This window comes from Mustela nivalis (assembly GCF_964662115.1).
Source record: "Mustela nivalis genome assembly, chromosome: 11".
In the NCBI taxonomy this organism is placed as follows: Eukaryota; Metazoa; Chordata; class Mammalia; order Carnivora; family Mustelidae; genus Mustela; species Mustela nivalis.
The window spans coordinates 45,309,447-45,327,623 of NC_139030.1; the positions used below are offsets into that span (position 1 = coordinate 45,309,447).

The 18,177-nt window shown below is 40.5% G+C and overlaps 2 protein-coding genes across 3 annotated transcripts in view; one reads left to right on the forward strand and one right to left on the reverse strand.

The window, feature by feature from the left end:
- The window catches only part of SCRN3 (secernin 3), a 345,735-nt gene that overhangs the window by 136,252 nt on the left and 191,306 nt on the right, over nt 1-18,177 (reverse strand). The gene's annotated exons all lie outside the window — the stretch shown is intronic.
- OLA1 (Obg like ATPase 1) overlaps nt 10,415-18,177 on the forward strand; it is a 180,079-nt gene continuing 172,316 nt past the window's right edge. The window contains exons 1-2 of one of the 2 annotated variants that reach the window (XM_082689563.1): nt 10,415-10,609; nt 11,874-11,974. In XM_082689563.1, the coding sequence (XP_082545689.1) occupies nt 11,874-11,974 (101 nt within the window). In that variant the 5' untranslated portion in view covers nt 10,415-10,609. The remainder of the gene's footprint in view (nt 10,610-11,873; nt 11,975-18,177) is intronic. The other variant, XM_082689564.1, reaches the window with a different exon arrangement.

Here is an 18,177-nt window from a genome sequence, read left to right on the forward strand (position 1 = left end):
GTGTCTTCCACTGTACCCCGCCCCCACTCCTGGCCCAAGTCATATGCTGAAGTCCTAACTCGCAGTATCTGTTTTCCGAGATAGGTCTTTGAAGAAGTACTTAAGGTAAAATAAGCTCATCAGGGTAAGGCCCTAATCCAATATGACCAGTGTACCCGTAAGAAGAATTTTACTATTTATTTATTTATTTTTAAAAAGATTTTATTTATTCATTTGACAGAGAGACACACAGCAAGAGAGGGAACACAAGCAGGGGAGTGGAAGAGGGAGAAGCAGGCCTCTGGCTGAGCAGAGAGCCCCATGTGGGGCCTGATCCCAGGGCCTGGGGATCATTTCCCAAGTCGAAAGCAGATGCTTAACTGACTGAGCCACCCAGGCGCCCCTGGAAGAAGAGTTTTTTGTTTTTTTTTTTTTTATAAACATATAATGTATTATTAGCCCCAAGGGTACAGGTACCCTCCCCAATGTCCATAATGGAAGAAGAATTTTAGATACAGATATACACAGATGGAAGACCATGCGAGGACCCTGGGAGGAGGTGGTCAACCGCTAGACAGGGAGAGAGGCCTCAGAAGAAATCAACTTTGCCAACACCTTGATCTTGGATTTCTGGCTTCCAGAATGGTGAGGAAATAAATTTCTGTTGTTTAAGCCACCCAATCTGTGATACTTTGTAATGGCCGCCTGAGGAAACTAATACAATGCCCGAGTTCTAATGGTGACCAGTGACTTGTGTATTTAATTAGTTTCTTTCTCTCTTTCCTATCATTATGAATTCATGGATTTTATACATTCAATGTGTTTCAGTCAGTTGCTATCATTTTTTCTTTCAGATGTTTAAATTGGTCTGTATTTGGCCAGAGGAAGCCCCAGAGAAAGCTGACTTTTGTGTTGTTTTGATATGACCCCAACATTCTTTGATAACTTCTTTGCTTTTAAGTAGAAGATACCCCAGGCTCATTTTGTATATTTTCTGTTTCAGACCTGGGATCAGCTCACTAAACATGGTATAGTCTTGGAGTTAGGCCTGTTCATTGCTACTGGTTTGTCATTGCTTCTAGGCTCTTTCAGTAAGTACAAAATTACAAGACTTTTTTTTTTTTTTCTATGTTTCATCTCTTACATGGAGAGTTTTGGATCCTAACGCATTAACATAATTATCTGCTCTATAAGATCTGTGAAATATTTGCAAAAATAAAACAAATTTTTTTACTACTTCCTAGGCTATTAAATGAGCTTCAAAATTTGCCTTTTTTTTGTTCTTAGGATTCATATTCCTAAGAATAGATGTAGTCAAAGTCCTGTGTGTTAAAAAAAAAAACTTAAAATAGTTCTTTTGTGTGGTTCTATCACCAACTTGATGTACTAAGTTCATTTGTTTTATTTTAGTTCATTTGTTTTAGAATAGTTGTCCTGGTAGTCTGTCAGGCAGTGTTTACTTTATAAGCATCCTTATAAAATGCTTTCCTGAGGCGCCTGGGTGGCTCAGTGGGTTAAAGCCTCTGCCTTCGGCTCAGGTCATGATCTCAGGGTCCTGGGATCGAGCCCCGCATGGGACTCTGTGCTCTGCAGGGAGCCTGCTTCCTCCTCTCTCTCTGCCTGCCTCTCTTCCTACTTGTGATCTCTGTCTGTCAAATAAATAAATAAAATCTTAAAAAAAAAATGCTTTCCTTTAGACTGTAATGAGAACTGAGGTTAAAAGATGGAAGAAATGAAAAGAAACACATTTCTGGGATGTCATCTTCCTACTTATATGCATCATTTAATAATTCAATGCAATGCGTCCAGGAGTTCCTGAATAAACTGTTCCCAGACAAAACACCTTAATCATTGCTTCAACTTAGATAGTCCTGGTCATGTCATGAATACTGAGCCTTAATGTTTCCAGGCTCTTGCTTGTCCTTGACTACCAAAGCTGATTGGTATATTGAACATGTTTTCTAATACACACACATATGCACACATTTATGTTTACACAGTACACACACATACACACACGTTTACCTATGCTGTTGGACTGGATCATTTACTATGTGTAAAACATCATTTGACAGTTGTGGGACAAACATGTTTAAATGTAAAGTACAAGAATTCTGGAGTCAGATGGAATTGGTTTTATATAGCCTAATAACAAGACTATAGTAAAATAACCTTTTATGGACTTGATGTTTTTAGCTGTAGAAGAGGTATAATAATATATATTTACAGAGTTAGTAAAATAGGTCCCAATTGTAAAGTGGCTAATACAGGATCTGGCACACAATAGGAGTTTAATAACAATTTCATTCTCTCAACCTAAAAAGCTCCTATAGAATATATAAACAGAAGCAGTAAAAATCATTTGATCTTGAAGATGATTATATGAGTAGTGCTACTTTCCTTGATACTTGGGTCATTTTAATCTAGTTCCCCACTAAAGGAGCAACAACCTGAGCTATTATTTATTGCTTCAGTTGGCCAGGAAGCCAAAGTGTTAAGCATTTAGTTCTGTTAATTTATATAAAGGTACAGAGAAAAAAAAAAAAAAAGTCTATCCCAATCAGAGGTTCTCCTGTAGACCATTGGGATATCCCAAAGATAGTTTCTAGAGGGAGAGTCCTCAATAATTTTCCAGAGTCACTCAAGAAAGCCTTCAAATTTCATCCCCCTCTTCGGGGATCTTTGATTCTGCCTGTATTCACATTCAGAGTAAAATGAAGCACAAGACTCTTAATTCTTTTTCTTTTTTTAAGATTTTTAAAAAATTTATTTGACAGAGATTGCGAGTACAAGCAGGGATAACAGCAGAGGGAGAGGGAGCAGAAGAAGCAGATTCTCCGATTAACAGGGAGCCCAATGTGGGGCTCGATCCCAGGACCCTGGGATCATGACCTGGGCTGAAGGCAGACACTTAACTGACTGAGCCACACAGGTGCCCCAAGACTCTTAATTCTAATTCTAAATTTCAACTTGGTAGTGAGACATCTGGTGGGAACAATGCTTTTCTTAGGGTTGGTGCTCACTTTTTTTCTTTTGTTAAATAATCATCCTTGTCATTCGGTAGCTAAAAAGCAAGGGAAGAGAATGCTCTTCATCAGATTTTTACACAGCAAAAAGTACTTCTCCTTAATCAGCATAATAGCAACTTTCAAAGGCTTGTTGCTCCTTATGGAGCACATGTTCCAAGATGTTTTGATGTGTATTATATGTGAAGGTATGTACACATTTGATAATGCTGGGTTAGGAGATTTTTTTTTTTTTAAGATTTTACTTATTTATTTCATAGAGATCACAAGTAGGCAGAGAGGCAGGCAGAGAGAGAGAGGAGGAAGCAGGCTTCCTGCTGAGCAGAGAGCCCGATGCAGGGCTCCATCCCAGGACCCTGGCATCATGACCTGAGCTGAAGGGAGAGACTTCAATCCCCTGAGCCACCCAGGCGCCCCATGGGTTAAGGAGATCTAGTAGATCTCTTTATGCAGGACTTCTCAGAACCTTAAATATACTAATGTATATTATCAGTCAGAAGGGGGATGTGGTATGCAGCACTTCCTGATCTTACCTGATCCTGAGTCCCTTGTTCCATAGAGCAGGTTGGAGGATCACTGTTCTAGAGAACACACTCCAGAAAACAACGCCTTATAATTTAAAGCTATAGGCAAGAGGAACATCGGATCACTGTGCCCCTAGCACACATTAATGGTTTCCAGGACAGTGTAAGTTCTTTGCTTTGGCTACTGCAACCGTTGTTCGGCTGTACAAAATAGAAACCTATTGCAAACCAATTTGAACAGAAAACCAAAGTTCTTGGTGAAACACAGGGTTATCTCATAGAGTCCTAGGTCAGAAAATATAGGGCCTTTAGGAAGACTAGACTGAAACTAGAAAGCTGGAATTTGTGACTAAAGGACTACATGGTTGATTACCTACCCCTTTTCCTTCATGTCCTGTTTTCTTTTCCTTTCTTTCTTTTGAGGAGCTTTGTCTATATCTGTCAAGAAAGTGTTTGATGTAGCCTTGATTCTGTGTTCTTCAAGCAGTCAACAATATTTATTGCTATCTTCTAAGTCCAGCTTCTCAAAGAAAGAGAATCTTGATTGCCCAGCATGTGTCAGGTTTTCATCCAACCCTATTCCAGTTGGCTGTGGCCAGGGGGTTCATGTGGTATAGATGGGAAGACTTAGGCCTATCTGTCTGTAGGGTGAGGAGAATGGATTTTTCTTAGAATGAGGGGTTTGTGGGAGGAGAAGGCACCACCAAAGTAACATGGCTCATCTCTAAGAATCATCTTAGTGGGGCACTTGGGTGGCTCAGTTGGTTAAGCATCTGCCTTTGGCTCGGGTCCTGATCCTAGGGTCCTGGGATTGAGCCCCATATTGGGCTCCCAGTTCAGCAGGGAGTCTGTTTCTCCTTCTTCCCCTCTTCCCCAACTCGTGTGTGCGCTCTCTCTCTCTCTCTCTCTCAAATAAATAAATAAAATCTTTAAAAACAATTATTATAAGAATCATCTTAGAAAGAAGGGCAGCCTTGGTTGTAGTATTTCATGTATTGATAATAGCAAGTTGATCTAGAATGTCCTTCATAGAACCTACTTGTGAATATTATAAATATTGTATTAGGCATGATCAGTCTTCATCCGTATCTAATTCTTTCTACTTTGGGATATAAGGATTCCCTGGCCCTTGACGTTGGATGTGACCATGTGCCTTAACTTGGCCAGGAAATGTCACTTTGACACGGAAGGATTTAGAGACTGAAGCAGCCTGAATGTGCCAAGCCAACTCAGGGACCGCCTGGTGGATCTCCAGCGGACTTAATGTAAGAGAAAAGTTTTTGTGCTGTTAAGCCTCTAACTTTGGAGTTGTTTGTTATTATGTTATAATCTAACCCATCCTCTAGGATATCCAAATATTCTTTGAAATGAACAACACAAGTTTCAAAACTGTAATGAGGGTGAAATATACTGAGCTGTGTTAGTTTGAGAGGCCTGACTTTGGTAACCCAGGCCTATGTACAACATTCCCCAATTTCCAGTTCAACTGATTAAACCCTTATGGCATATTTTGGTAAGTAATCTTCCCTTTCCATGACTTGAATGTTAAGTATTTTATAAAGGCTAATAAAAATATTATTTTCATAAGATCTCATTTTGTAAGAACATGAAGTGTTCTTAAAAAATGGTCAATTTTCTTCAGTGTTTTCTTAGTGAACTAGGTGTGCTGACACTTATTAGTTACATACATTACATCAGGTGACCACCAATACCTCTGGCTTCTTTGAGAATTATACTGTGCTCACACTGTTACCTTGAAAAAAAGAGTTCAGGAAGTATAGTGGACATAACTCGTGTCTTTTCCTTACACAACCCTATTTTGCTCTGATACCTATCCATGTCTCACTTAGCCATGTGCCTGAGGAAGTTGATCTCTCCTCTAGCTCCAAGGGATTGCTGAATGGTCTCAGGGTAGCCCCATTTCTCCTACCACTGTTCGGCTCAGGTATAGGCATGAAACCCAATTTTGCCCAGTGAACGAAGAAGTCTTCTGGAGGGTTTCTGAGACATGTTTCCTTTTTTTCTAATGCAGAGCTATTAGAAGAGATGGTTTTTCCCTGTCACCATCCCCAAATACTGTCATTTCTGGATGTGTTGCTTGGAACTACTATGGCAGTCTTCCTGGTTAGCCAGAGGATGACAATAGAGGAGGCTCCGAGAAGACGACCCCGATATGGAAAAAACCAGGACCTTTGAAACTAGTATTGAGCTATAAAATTTATTAATGGTGAAGTTCTCTCTGGACTTTGTTATATAGGATAAATTTTCACTGAATCAGAATTTCTGTAACTTGCAACTAAAAGCAATTCTAGGGGGGGTGCCTGGGTGACTCAGTTAGTTGGGTGTCTGCCTTTGGCTTGGGTCATGATCCCAGGATCCTGGGATGGAGCCCAGTTTGGGCTCCCTGCCCAACAGGGAGCCTGATTCTTCCTCTCCCTCTGCCTCCTGGTCCCCCTGCTTGTGTTCTCTCTCTCTGTCAAATAAATAAATAGAATCTTTTAAAAGAATAAAAGAAATCCCAGGAAGACATTAATAATATGTTCATTTTCTAGATTGTCATATGCCTTTTTATGTTGCCTCTGGGAAAATAGTATGCAAAAATTTCTTTTAAGAATCCCTAAATCTTTTTCCATGAATTATGATAAAGATTAGATGTCAAAACTCTAGCAGTTTCTGGGATGATAACTGAACATTTTATTTTAAAGTATTATTTATTTAAGTAATCTCTACACCTAAAAGAGATTTTGAACTCATGACCCTGAGATTAAGAGTCACACACCCTTCTGACTGAGCCACCCCTCGACTGTTCAACCAGTCAGCATTCTTTTAAATACTATGAGCAATTCTAGAATAGAAAACACTTCTTTAAATAGAAGTTTTGCTCACAGATAACTTATGGTATAGTTCCGAAAATCAAAATCATGCTCTGTTAAGTGGAAGAATGAAAATTGAAAATCTGCTTCTTTGCTGATGTCTCATAGTGTTTGCGCATTGCTCTTAATGGAACAGGGAAAGGGGACTATTAAGCATTGCCTGGTGCATACTATCAGAAGTCCAGGAAAGTAAGTGGAAATGAAAGTGGTTTATTTCAAATCTTTGAATTGTAATCAAAGTACCTAGGCATCCTATAGATTTTTACCATGTTCTTATATAGTTATTTGTGTAATTGCTTGTTTGTCTAAATGAACAGATTGCAAGCCTCGTGGGGGCAAAGACCATATTTATTTTGTTCTTTACTGCTTCAAAGCCTAGAGCAGTGACATGGAGTGGTACTCAAGAAAATAATTTCATATGAACAACAACAAAAAGTGAAGAAAAGGATATTCTAAATATATGGGGACTATTTTCTGGATGCTGGATATATGATAGCTTAATGTAGGGAGAAAAATGTGATATGGGCAACAGAGAAAAATGCTATTTTGTAACTTTATATAGGGTACTTTAAAAAGTTGAGATATAATTGATATATAACTAAGTTTAAGGTATACAAAGTGTTGATTTGATACACAAATACATTGTAATATGATTACCACTATAGCTAGCTAACACGTCCATCACTTCACACAATTATTTCTTTTTTGTGATGAGAACATTTAAAATCTAATCTTTTAGTAACTTTCAAGTATATAATATAGTTATTGTTAAGAATAATCACAAGGCCGTGCATTAGATCCCCAGAACTTATCTTTTAATTGCAAGTTTGTACCCTTTGACCAAGACTTCCCTAATTCTCCCATCCCTAGGGTACTTTAAAATTTTTTTAAATTAATTTATTTATTTACAAGTTCTTCCCTTCCCCTGTAAAGTTACTATCCTGTTTGTCTCACCGAGTCTTCACTGCTCATGTAGATATCCTGCTAGGATTTTCTTTGAGAACTTTCTGCTATAGTGGTAAAGATCATTCATAGGACTGTTTCTACTATATGACCCCTACCTACTTGGCTAAGACTAATGGGGCCCTCGATAGAACTTTATCTAAACCGGGCCAATCAGATCCCCTTTCTTGTGAACATGAATTGATTCCCACTAACTGTGAGGTGGAAAGGGAGTTCTGTTATCAGGTAACTTAGCAAACAGTAGCCAGTCCTGAAACTCTGCCTAGCTCACTGAGATCGGTGTGACCTGCTTTGTCAAGGCACTTTAAAAGTGGTCAAAAGTGCAAGCAAGAAAGCTGTAACTGCAAATAGAGAAACAGGTAATTGACTCAAGGACTTGATAGTGTGAATTGAAGGGAATGGGTAGATCTGAGCGATACTGAGATTGAAGAAGTAGCTACATTTGGCCAAAAGACAGTGATAAATTGAAGATGATTCTACTACTTTACGACTGGGGAACATTTTCAATTAGTATTGGAGTGGCCGGTTGCTGGGCAAAGTAGGCTCTCTGGGATCCTTCAGCTTTTTAAGTAATGGTTCCTCTGTTTCCACAAGCAGCAGTGTGAAAAGCAGCTATAGAACCTCACTACTAAAACAGCTGTAAACGATTTAGGAATTACTCCGTCAGGACTAGTCATAAGATTTGTTGATGGTGGATACAGAATGTGGCCTAGTTAGCTTCCCTCTGTTTCATAGCTAGAGTGTACCCAGACACCTGTTTATAAATGCATTATTCTGGTAACAAGGGAGCTAGATTGAGAGAATATAAATAGTGCATATTAATGAGTGGTATTAAAAAAATAAAATCAAAAGGGTGCCTGAATGGCTCAGTTGTTAACGTCTGCCTTTGGCTCTGGTCATGATCCTGAATCCTGGGATCAAGCCCAATGTCAGGCTCCCAGCTCTGTAAGCCTGCTTCTCCCTCTCCCTCTGCCTGCTACTCCCCCTGCAGTGCTCTCTTGCGTTCTCTCTCTGTCAAATAATGTCAAATAAATAAATAAAACCTGAGAATAAAATAAAATATTTTAAAAAGACTTTATAAAAAAAAATAAATAAAATCAAGTTGCCTGTGTCTTTGAGAATTCCAAATTTCCAGAAAAAGCTTTTTAACCTGCCTTAGTAGGTTACTCTCATAGGGCTAAGAAAAACCTTAATGGGATTGTATTATAAATAATGGCTCAGGGGCACCTTGGTGGCTCAGTCCTTAAGCTTCTGCCTTCAGCTCAGTCATGATCCCAGGGTTCTGGGATTGAGCCCTGCATTGGGCTCCCTGCTTGGTAGGAAGCTTTTTTCTCTCTCTCCTAGTCCCCTTGCTTGTGTTCCCTCACAGTTGTATCTCTGTCAAATAAATAAATAAAATCTTAAAAAAAATAATGGTTCAGTTGTTGCTTGTAAGGAGTTATTAGAAAAAATTTGCTGAAAGGGAATGGATCTTTCAGTTAGATTGGGGTCTGAAATCTGGCTTCTGCCATTTACTAGTTGTGTGACTAATCCAACTTACATGACTGTTCTGATATTGTTCCTTCATCCATAAAATGGGGATAGCAACCAGTTCATATTTTTTCTTTATTATGAACTGGTCTTTGTTTTCATTTATTTATTTTCTTACAATCTCTACTGGACTTTGTATTTATTTATTTATAATCTCTACACCCAGCATGGGACTCCAACTCACAACCCGGAGATCAAGAGTTCCATTCTCTGTCAACTGAGCCAGCCAGGCTCCCCATGAACTAGACTCCTTGCAAGAAACTTCTAGGGTCATAAATTTTGGAACAGATTACATTCTTGCAACACATACTTGGAAGCTTTTTTTTTTTTTTTTTAAAGATTTTATTTATTTATTTGACAGAGATCACAAGCAGGCAGAGAAGCAGGCAGAGAGAGAGGAAGAGAAGCAGGCTCCCTGCTGAGCAGAGAGCCCGATGCAGGACTCCATCCTAGAACCCTGAGATCATGATCTGAGCTGAAGGCAGAGGCTTTAACCCACTGAGCCACCCAGGCGCCCCCATGCTTGGAAATTTAAAGAAAGAATTCCTTCCACAGATGGATTTCATGGTGTAGTTAGGTGAGGGTGAGATGGGATGAAATCCTAATATTAACACCATCCTTTACTACTCCTTATGGGCCTTTCCTGTTGTGTCAGGTACTGTTGCTGGAAGCTTGAGGCGTATCTCATTTCATCCTCACGATAACCTCTAAAGGTGGGTCTCACCATCTCATTTTTATCCAAGAGGAAATTGAAGCCCGGAGAGGTACTTTGTCCACGGTCACAGAATTGGAATCCAGATGGGAATCTATGTTTCCTCAATTCCAAAGGCCCATGCACATAACCATCCAGAAGGAAAGGGGGGCAGGAAGCTGGCCCTATTAAACGCATTATGGGATCCAGTACCTGCCAAACGCTTGAACTATAACTTGATGAAAGAATCCTTAGATCATAAGCTTCCCTGCCCCCCCGCCCTTTTCTCCCCTTTAAGAAAGTTTGTTTAACATCACTGGATTGGCTGAAGAGTTATTGGAAAAGGATGGCGGGTGGGGCCGTTGTTCCCGAGAACTCGGTTAGCAACCAGGAGGTCCGCAGGATTGGCGCGGCTGTTCGCCAGACCTGAGGCGACCCGTCTCCGGGCGGGCGCTCGGGCCAAGGGGACTCTGAGATCCCGCGGGTGATATGTGGGACTGCAGGCCAACGAGAGACCTCATGCGGCAACGCGGGGCGGCTCCGGGAGGGAAGCGGAGACCCGGTGCGGAGGAGCTCCACGTGCTGACTGGGCGGAAGACGCGACTTCCCGGTGCCAGCGCGGCGGGCACAGAGCTGTGTGTGTGTGTGTGTGTGTGTGTGTGTGTGTGAGTTAGGGAGACAGCGAGACTGGCTCCGGCTCCGGCTCCCCCTCCCGCCCTCTCCTTCGCCGCCCGCTCCTCCCACCTTGCTCCCGCCTCCTGTCTGTTCGGACCAATGGACGGGGAGGGCGGGAGTGAGGGGCGGGGCGGGGCGCGCGCTCTGCGCGCAGGTGCCGCCGGGCGCCGCGCCCGGCCCGCCCGTTCCGCCGCCGCCGCAGCCACCACCTCCGCCGCCGTCGTGCGTGCTGCTCGGCGGAGGGGCCGGGCCTGTGCTTTCTCCTCCTTCCTCCCCGCCTCCCGTTTGCCGGCAGGACCCGTCTCCCGCTGCTGTTGGGACCCCGTGTCATCGCCCGGCCTGAGCACGGTGAGTCCCTCCGGGAGCCCGGGGACGCGCTCCCAGCCTCGTTCCGGCGCCCCAGCCCGTGGCCCGGAGCCCGGTGTGAGGCCAGGGCCAGGTGGCCGGGATGGGCGAGGGCAGCGGGCGGCATGGGGTGTGTGGATGAATGAGGCGCTCTTGGACTAGGCCGCGCGTCCTGCGAGCGGCCCACGCCTCAGCTCGGCACGTTCCGGGGGAAGCCTTCTGCAGAGGCCGGGACGACCAGTGGCCCAGTCCACGGGGGGAGATGTTGGGTAGAGGTCCGCTCTGGCAGGGCTGCCGGCCACCCCTCTGTAGGAGGCCAGAGGGCAGGAGAGGTTCTCCTCATGCTTCGGGGCCCTGGCCTTTGGCTGGGAGCAGGTGTGAGTTAAGACCCCGAGAAGGGAGATCCCTGGCACTAGGGGTCAGGGATCAGAAGGCTGAAACATCAGTTCGTGAGCAGGGCCTCAGCGTGGCCGCTGGAGGTTCAGCAGGCGCCAGAAGGCAGGGAGTTTTAGTTCCCAGTTTATAAAACATGAGGTTAGCAGTCCTCGGGAGTTCAGCTTGCAGTAGGAAAGTGGGATTAATTCTGCACGGAGGAATTTGGAGCCAGGTTAGTAAGGACCTGGAAAGTTTCAATTTGGAAAGAGTTAGTGGATTCATCTACGGCTGTAAATAACTGGAGGTAGATTCTAGAGGTTGCTAGTTGTACGTATAGTGCCAAAGGTGGAAGAGACTTGGTTGGAAAGACCCTGATACTGGTGTGTGTTCATACGTACGAGAATGGTGCTTGTGGGGAAGATGGGAAAGAACAGGTTCCAGATAAGCGGAATGGTTTGGGGGAGGTGACTTGCTTGCTGGTCATACTAGCATGGATAATCTCTTATCTGTGCTCCTGCTTCTGAATGCTTTCAGTCTTGTAACCATGTATCACATTAAGGAAGAAAGTGTTTTGTGAACAGTGTGGATGGAAGATTGGCAACTAAATTTTAAGTTTCTTTTGATTTATGGTGCCATATATTTTTAGATTAATCTTTCCAGGACTTCTTAGGAGTGACTGCCTTGACAGCTATCAGAATCGGATCTATTTATAGAACTTTTTACATTTGTTGTTGAAAAACTGGATTTAGCTCCGTGTTGGTTTTGGATTGGTATATACAGTATGCTTTATTCTTAATTTGTTACTCAGTAATATATTTTGTGTGCTGAAATGTGCTTTTGGTTAATGGGGAGTATAAACAATTTTGTTTATATGTATGTTTTGACATTTCAGATGCCCCCCAAAAAGGGAGGTGATGGAATTAAACCACCCCCAATCATTGGAAGATTTGGAACCTCCTTGAAAATTGGTATTGTTGGATTGCCAAATGTTGGGTAGGTGAATGTTGGGCTTTACTTTTTTTTTATCTTGTAAATATTCTGGGTCTTGTTGTAGGAAAGGAAGTCATGTGGTAATTAAAACTTGGAAGAAAAGAAGCTGGGAAGCTGGAATATTAATGTTGCAAAACAAGGTTTTCATTTGGACATATTTTATTTTTTGTTTTCTACACAGATACTATGTTGAAACTTGAATTATTTCTTTCGTTTGCTTTGCTAAACTAGAGGAAGAAGCAGTGAGAACCGAACCATTAAGCTGAACCAGATCAGCTCTTTGCTTGGTACACTATAGGGAGATACTCAGTTTTGAATTTAAGCGGAATTGGAGTAGTTTAAATTTGATTTTTTTTATGCTCGCTGGCTATGTGGTGTATCTATTTAGGCTGACAGTAGTAGGATACTTTAGGAATTAGTTCTAAAAGCCCCACTATAAAGTTGATTAGATTCTTGGGAGATCAGGGATCAGATGGCTTAATTTTTACTGGAGAAGGAACTAACAATTTTGAGTTTAATATTAGAAGTTGCTAGATAAAAGGATATCTGTTATAAAGTAGCTAAATCGGAAAGTTACCAGAGCAAAACTTTGAGTTTTGTAATGTTTAAAATTAAAATGAATCATTTATTTGCAAATAAAGGCAGTGGTAGGAAATATAGGCCAAGTTCAGCATATAACCCACACATGTGCAATTTGGATGTTTAGTTTACTTTTTTCATTTTTTGACCTTTTATTTTAATATGTTTTACTAACCTTTAAATATAAAATGTCTCATTCTGAACTCTAGATCTGACATATTACCGAGGTCTGTATTGATTAGGTCCCTAGCCTTTGGTACTGCCTCTTGTTCTTTTTTTTGTGTTGAATTTTTACGTCTTGTCATTTTGTCCAGATAAGAGTAATTGAAGGGGCAAGTAAAATACTAAAAGGGTGGCAACAACCCCAGGAAAATATGCTTTAACCAAATTAGAAGAGATCCAAAATCGTGAGTGGGGAGAAAGGGGATAAAAAGAGGTTCAAAAAGGAAGAAAGGAAAAAAAAAGCAAAAAGAAAAAAAGAAAAGAAAAGAAAAGAATTTTTTAAAAATAGAAAACACCTGAGAAAAATGTAAAAAAGAAAAAATATATATATTAGGTAAACTAGTAAAAAATTGTTAAAAAAGAAAAAGGTAACAGTTAAAAAAAAAATTTTACCCGAAGGCGAGAAAAAAAAAACAAAACAAAAAATGAAAAAGAAAAAATTAAATTAACTGCAAGACTAAAAAAAATCACAGGAAAAAAGCCATGAGTTCCGTGCTTGGCTTTCTCCTAAAAGTTACTAGGGTATACTAATGGTAACAGATCCATTATGGATTTACTAAGGTGAATGAATACATTTTGGGCATGTGCTTTAGGCTTTTCGATTGGTGGCAAGTAGGATAAGCATGTTTTTTTCACGTGTTCCTTGAAGTCCCTGTCCTAGAGATTTTTTAGTGAATGAGGCATGGGATGGCCAAATATGGCATTTCTTAAATTCTTGTGATGTAAAACATGAGCAAGTGTGGCTGTCCTAATTTCAGTCTTTCCTGGAGCTGGAGAGGTTTGCATTTTGAAGGGGTTTCCTGCTGTGATATAGGCTGCTTGTAAAGTAAGACTAAATAGAGAGTGGAAATGTAAGCAAAACAAATAATTAAGCAAAGTACTGTAGGGTGTTGTCAATAAAATTGAAAGCAAGATATGATCATTATGTCATGAGCTTCATTTCACTAGTAAGACAGTTTTTAGATAGTAACATCTCTTATTTTAAAATTACTGCAGTCAATGCAGCCTGACTTTAAATGGGACTACTTTAAATTGAGACAACCTGAGAAGTGTTTCTTATGTGAACATTTTAGCTGTAGAACACAATATAATCAGTGTATATGAAAATAACCTGAAAATATATTATCCAGTATAATTGTGCTATTTATGCTTTTAAATTAAATAGCCAACCCACTACCACCCTCCCCCCTCCCCCACCTGTTTTAGTAAGGTATACTTTATAAATAGTAAAATTTTCTCATTTTAATAATGTTTAGTTTGATTTTTGGCAATTGTGTTTGTGAACACTCCTTTTTGTAGAGTTATCTTACATTACTTTACTGTATCAGATATGGCTCTTTGTAAGATATACAACTTCTGGCTGTTTTAAAACATGAAAAAGAAAATTACTGGAAGGACAGAACTAAAGGACAACCTGTACAGCAGACCTTAGTAAGGACAGGAACCAGGATAACGCTGATAGAGATAGGTCCTTTTGATGCTTAGCCATATTAACTGAGCGTTTCTTATCTCCTGCAGCCTCTCCAGTGAGTCACATTTCTGTGTACGGAAATCTGACTGGACATATCTACCTCTGGATAGGTCTACAAGGGATAGATTAGGTACGGGGGAGGTTCTTTAAAAGATGGCCTGCTGATCAAAAATAAGGACATTTGATATAGAAACCATCTGAAGAATGTCTTGATTTTTAGAGAATTGGACAAATAAGATTTTCTTTTTAACATATATTAGGCTGATAACTCAAAAACTTAAAGGTAACATATGGCTAATAATAGCTGATACTTTTCAAACACTATACGACAGTTACTATTCTGACTGCTTTGTATGTGTTATCTAATTTATTCAGTTTTTTACCGGCCCCCCCCCCAATTAGAATTTAGATTTCTTGAAGGGAAGGATTGTATTGTTCTTGTTTATTGTTCTATTTTTAGCACTTAGAATTTTTTTTTAAAGATTTATTTATTTATGCCAGCCAGAAAAGGGGCAGAGGGAGAGAGAGAATCCTCAAGCACACTTTCTGCTGAGCAGGGAGCCCAATCCAGGGCTGGATTCTAGGATGTTGAGATCGTGACCTGAGCCAAAATCAAGAGTCACGTGCTTAACCCAGGTGCCACCCAGGTACCCCAGGTGCCCCTAACACTTAAAATTTATTAGGAATTTATTAGGCCCTCAGGAATTATTTATGAATGGGATAGTTACCCCCCCCTTGATGTAGCATGTAGGCTTAATGATAAGGACACATCTTTTCTTTTTTTTTTTTAAGATTTTATTTATTTATTTGACAGAGAGAGATCACAAGTAGGCAGAGAGGCAGGCAGAGAGAGAGGAGGAAGCAGGCTCCCCCCTGAGCAGAGAGCCCGATGTGGGACTCGATCCCAGCACCCTGAGATTATGACCCCAGCCGAAGGCAGCGGCCCAACCCACTGAGCCACCCAGGCGCCCCAAGGACACATCTTTTAATGGCTTCTTTTAATGAAGTAGAAACAATACCAAACCCAAGAATATGAAAATTTGGTTTCTAGATTTGTTTTGCTTTTTTACTTATTTTTAAAGATTTTATTTATTTTTTTTGAGACAGAAAATGAGAGAGATCTCAGAGGGAGAGGGAGAAGCAGACTCATCATTGACTGTGCAGAGAGCCCAAGGAAGGGCTTGATGCCAGGACCCTAAGTTCATGACCTGTGCTGCCCAGGCACCTCTATTTTTTTTTTTTTTTTTTTTTTTTTACCTCACTGACCTTTTATAAATTAACTCCTCTTTCGTGTATTATTATGTTATGGCTGTGAGGCTTAAGGCTTTTGGGGGAAATGTCCTTTTTTTTTTAAGGTTTATTTATTTATTTTGGGGGAAGGAGAGAGAGAGAGAGAGTGAAAGAGAATCAGTAGGGGCAGAGAGAGAGGGAGAGAGAGAATCCAAGCAAACTCCCTGTTGATCGTGGAGTCTGTTTCGGGACCCCGAGCCTAAGTGGAAATCAAGAGTCAGATACTGACTTAACTGACTGAGCCACCAGGTGCCCCAGAAACTACCCTTTTTTCTTTTCTTTTCTTTTTTTAAGATTTTGTTTTAGAACAGTTTTAGGTTCACAGCAGAATTAAGGGGAAGGCAGAGAGATTTCTTTTTTTTTTTAATTTTTGAAATTTATTTATTTATTTATTTATTTTTTTTTAAGATTTTATTTATTTACTTGAGAGAGAAACAGTGAGAGAGAACATGAACGAGGAGAAGGTCAGAGAGAGAAGCAGACTCCCCATGGAGCTGGGAGTCCGATGCGGGACTCGATCCCGGGACTCCAGGATCATGACCTGAGCCGAAGGCAGTCGTCCAACCAACTGAGCCACCCAGGCGTCCCTAATTTTTGAAATTTAAATTCAATTAGTCAACATATAGCATATCATTAGTTTCAGATGTAGTGTTCAGTAATTCATTAGTTGTGTATAACACTGAGTGCTCATCACACCAGGTGCCCTCCTTAATGTCCATCATCCAGTTACCCTATTCCCCAACCAGAGGGATTTCTTATATACCCCTGTCCTCACACATGCACAGCCTTTCCCTATTATTAACATTCTCCCACCAGAGTGTTATATTTGTTACAGTTGAACCTGCATCAACACAGTGTTATCAAAGTCCATAGAGTACAATCTTGTCATTGTACCTTACATGGGTTTAGACAAAGGCATATTGACATGTGTCTATGGTTATAGTATGGTGCAGAGGAATTTCACATTGCCCTAAAAATGCTCTGTGCTTGGCCTATTTACCTACCCTCCCCCCAACCATTAATCTTTTCACTCTCTCCTTAATTTTGCCTTTTCCAGAATGTCATATAGTTGGAATCTTACAGTATGTAGCCTTTTCAGATTGGCTTCTTTCACTTAGTAATGTGCATTGAAGTTTCCTAATGTTTTTTCATGATTTAAAAGTTTATTTCTTTTTAGTGGTGAATAATATACCATTTCTGGATATGCTGTAGTTTATCCATTCACTGATTGAAGGCTATTTGAATTGCTTCTGAGTTTTGACAGTTATGGGTAAACCTGCTATAAACATCCATGTGCAGGTTTTTATGTGGACATAAGTTTTCACCTCCTTTGGTAAATACCAAGGAGCACAATTGCTGAATTATATGGTAAGAGTATGTTTAGTTTTATAAGAAACTTCTGAAGTGGTTGTATCATTTTGATTTTCCCCAGCAGTAAATGAGAGTTTCTGTTGCTCCACATCCTCACCACCATTTGGTGTTGTCACTGTTCCGGATTTTGGATTCTGATAGGTATATAGTGGTATCCCATTATTATTTTAATTTGCATTTCCCTGATGACATATAATATAAAGCATCTTTCATGTACCTGTTTGCCATATCTTCTTGGTGAAGTATTTATTAAAATCTTTGGTCTGTTTTTAAAAGTCTCTTTTTTAAGATTTTGTTTATTTAATTGAGAGAGAGATAGCAAGAGGGGAGGGGGAAAGAGGGAGAAGCAGGCTCCTCGCAGAGCAGGGAGCCCCATGACCCTGGGATTATGACCTGAGCTGAAGGCAGATGCTTAACTGAGTGAGCCAACCAGATGCCTCTGTTTGTTTTTATACTGTGGAGTTTTAAGTGTTCTTTGTATATTTTGGATAATGGTTCTTTATCAGGAATGTCTTTTGCAATATTTTCTCCCAATTTGTGGCTTGTCTTCTCATTTTCTTGACATTGTCTTTCACAGAGTGGAAATTTTTAATTTCAGGGGCATCTGGGTGGCTGGGTTGGTTAAGTGTCTGCCTTTGGCTTGGGTCAAGATCTCCGGGTCCTGGGATCCAGCCCTGCATCTGGCTCCGTGCTCAGCGGGTAGTCTACTTGTCTCTCTCCCTCTACCCCTCCTTCTGCTCATGCTCTCTCTCGCTCTTAAATAAATGAATAAAATCTTTATAAAAAAAAGAAGTTTTTAATTTCAGTGAAGTCCAGCTTGTCTATTTATGGCTCAAACCTGTGGTGTGGTATCTGCAAAGTCATCACCATGCCCAAAGTCATCTAGGTTTTCTCCTATTTTTTAGAAGTTTTGTAGTTTTGCTTTTTATGTTTAGGTCTGTGATCCATTTTCAGTTATTTTTGAAGGGTGTAAGGTCTATACCTAGATTTTTTTGTTTTTGTTTATTGAATGTGGATGGCCACTTGTTCCAGCACTGTATCTTAAAAAGGCTATCTTTGCTCCATTGTAATTGCCTTTGTTTGAAAAACTATTTTGATATTCCCGACTTTACTGTGTGATGGGATAGCTCTTTTGGTTGCTATAATTATTGTGTGAGATGGGCTTGTCAAATCTCTTCTCTTTTCTTTTCTAAAAAAGTTTATTTATTTATTTGACCGAGAGAGAGAGATCACAAGTAGGCAGAGAGGCAGGCAGAGAGAGAGATGAGGAAGC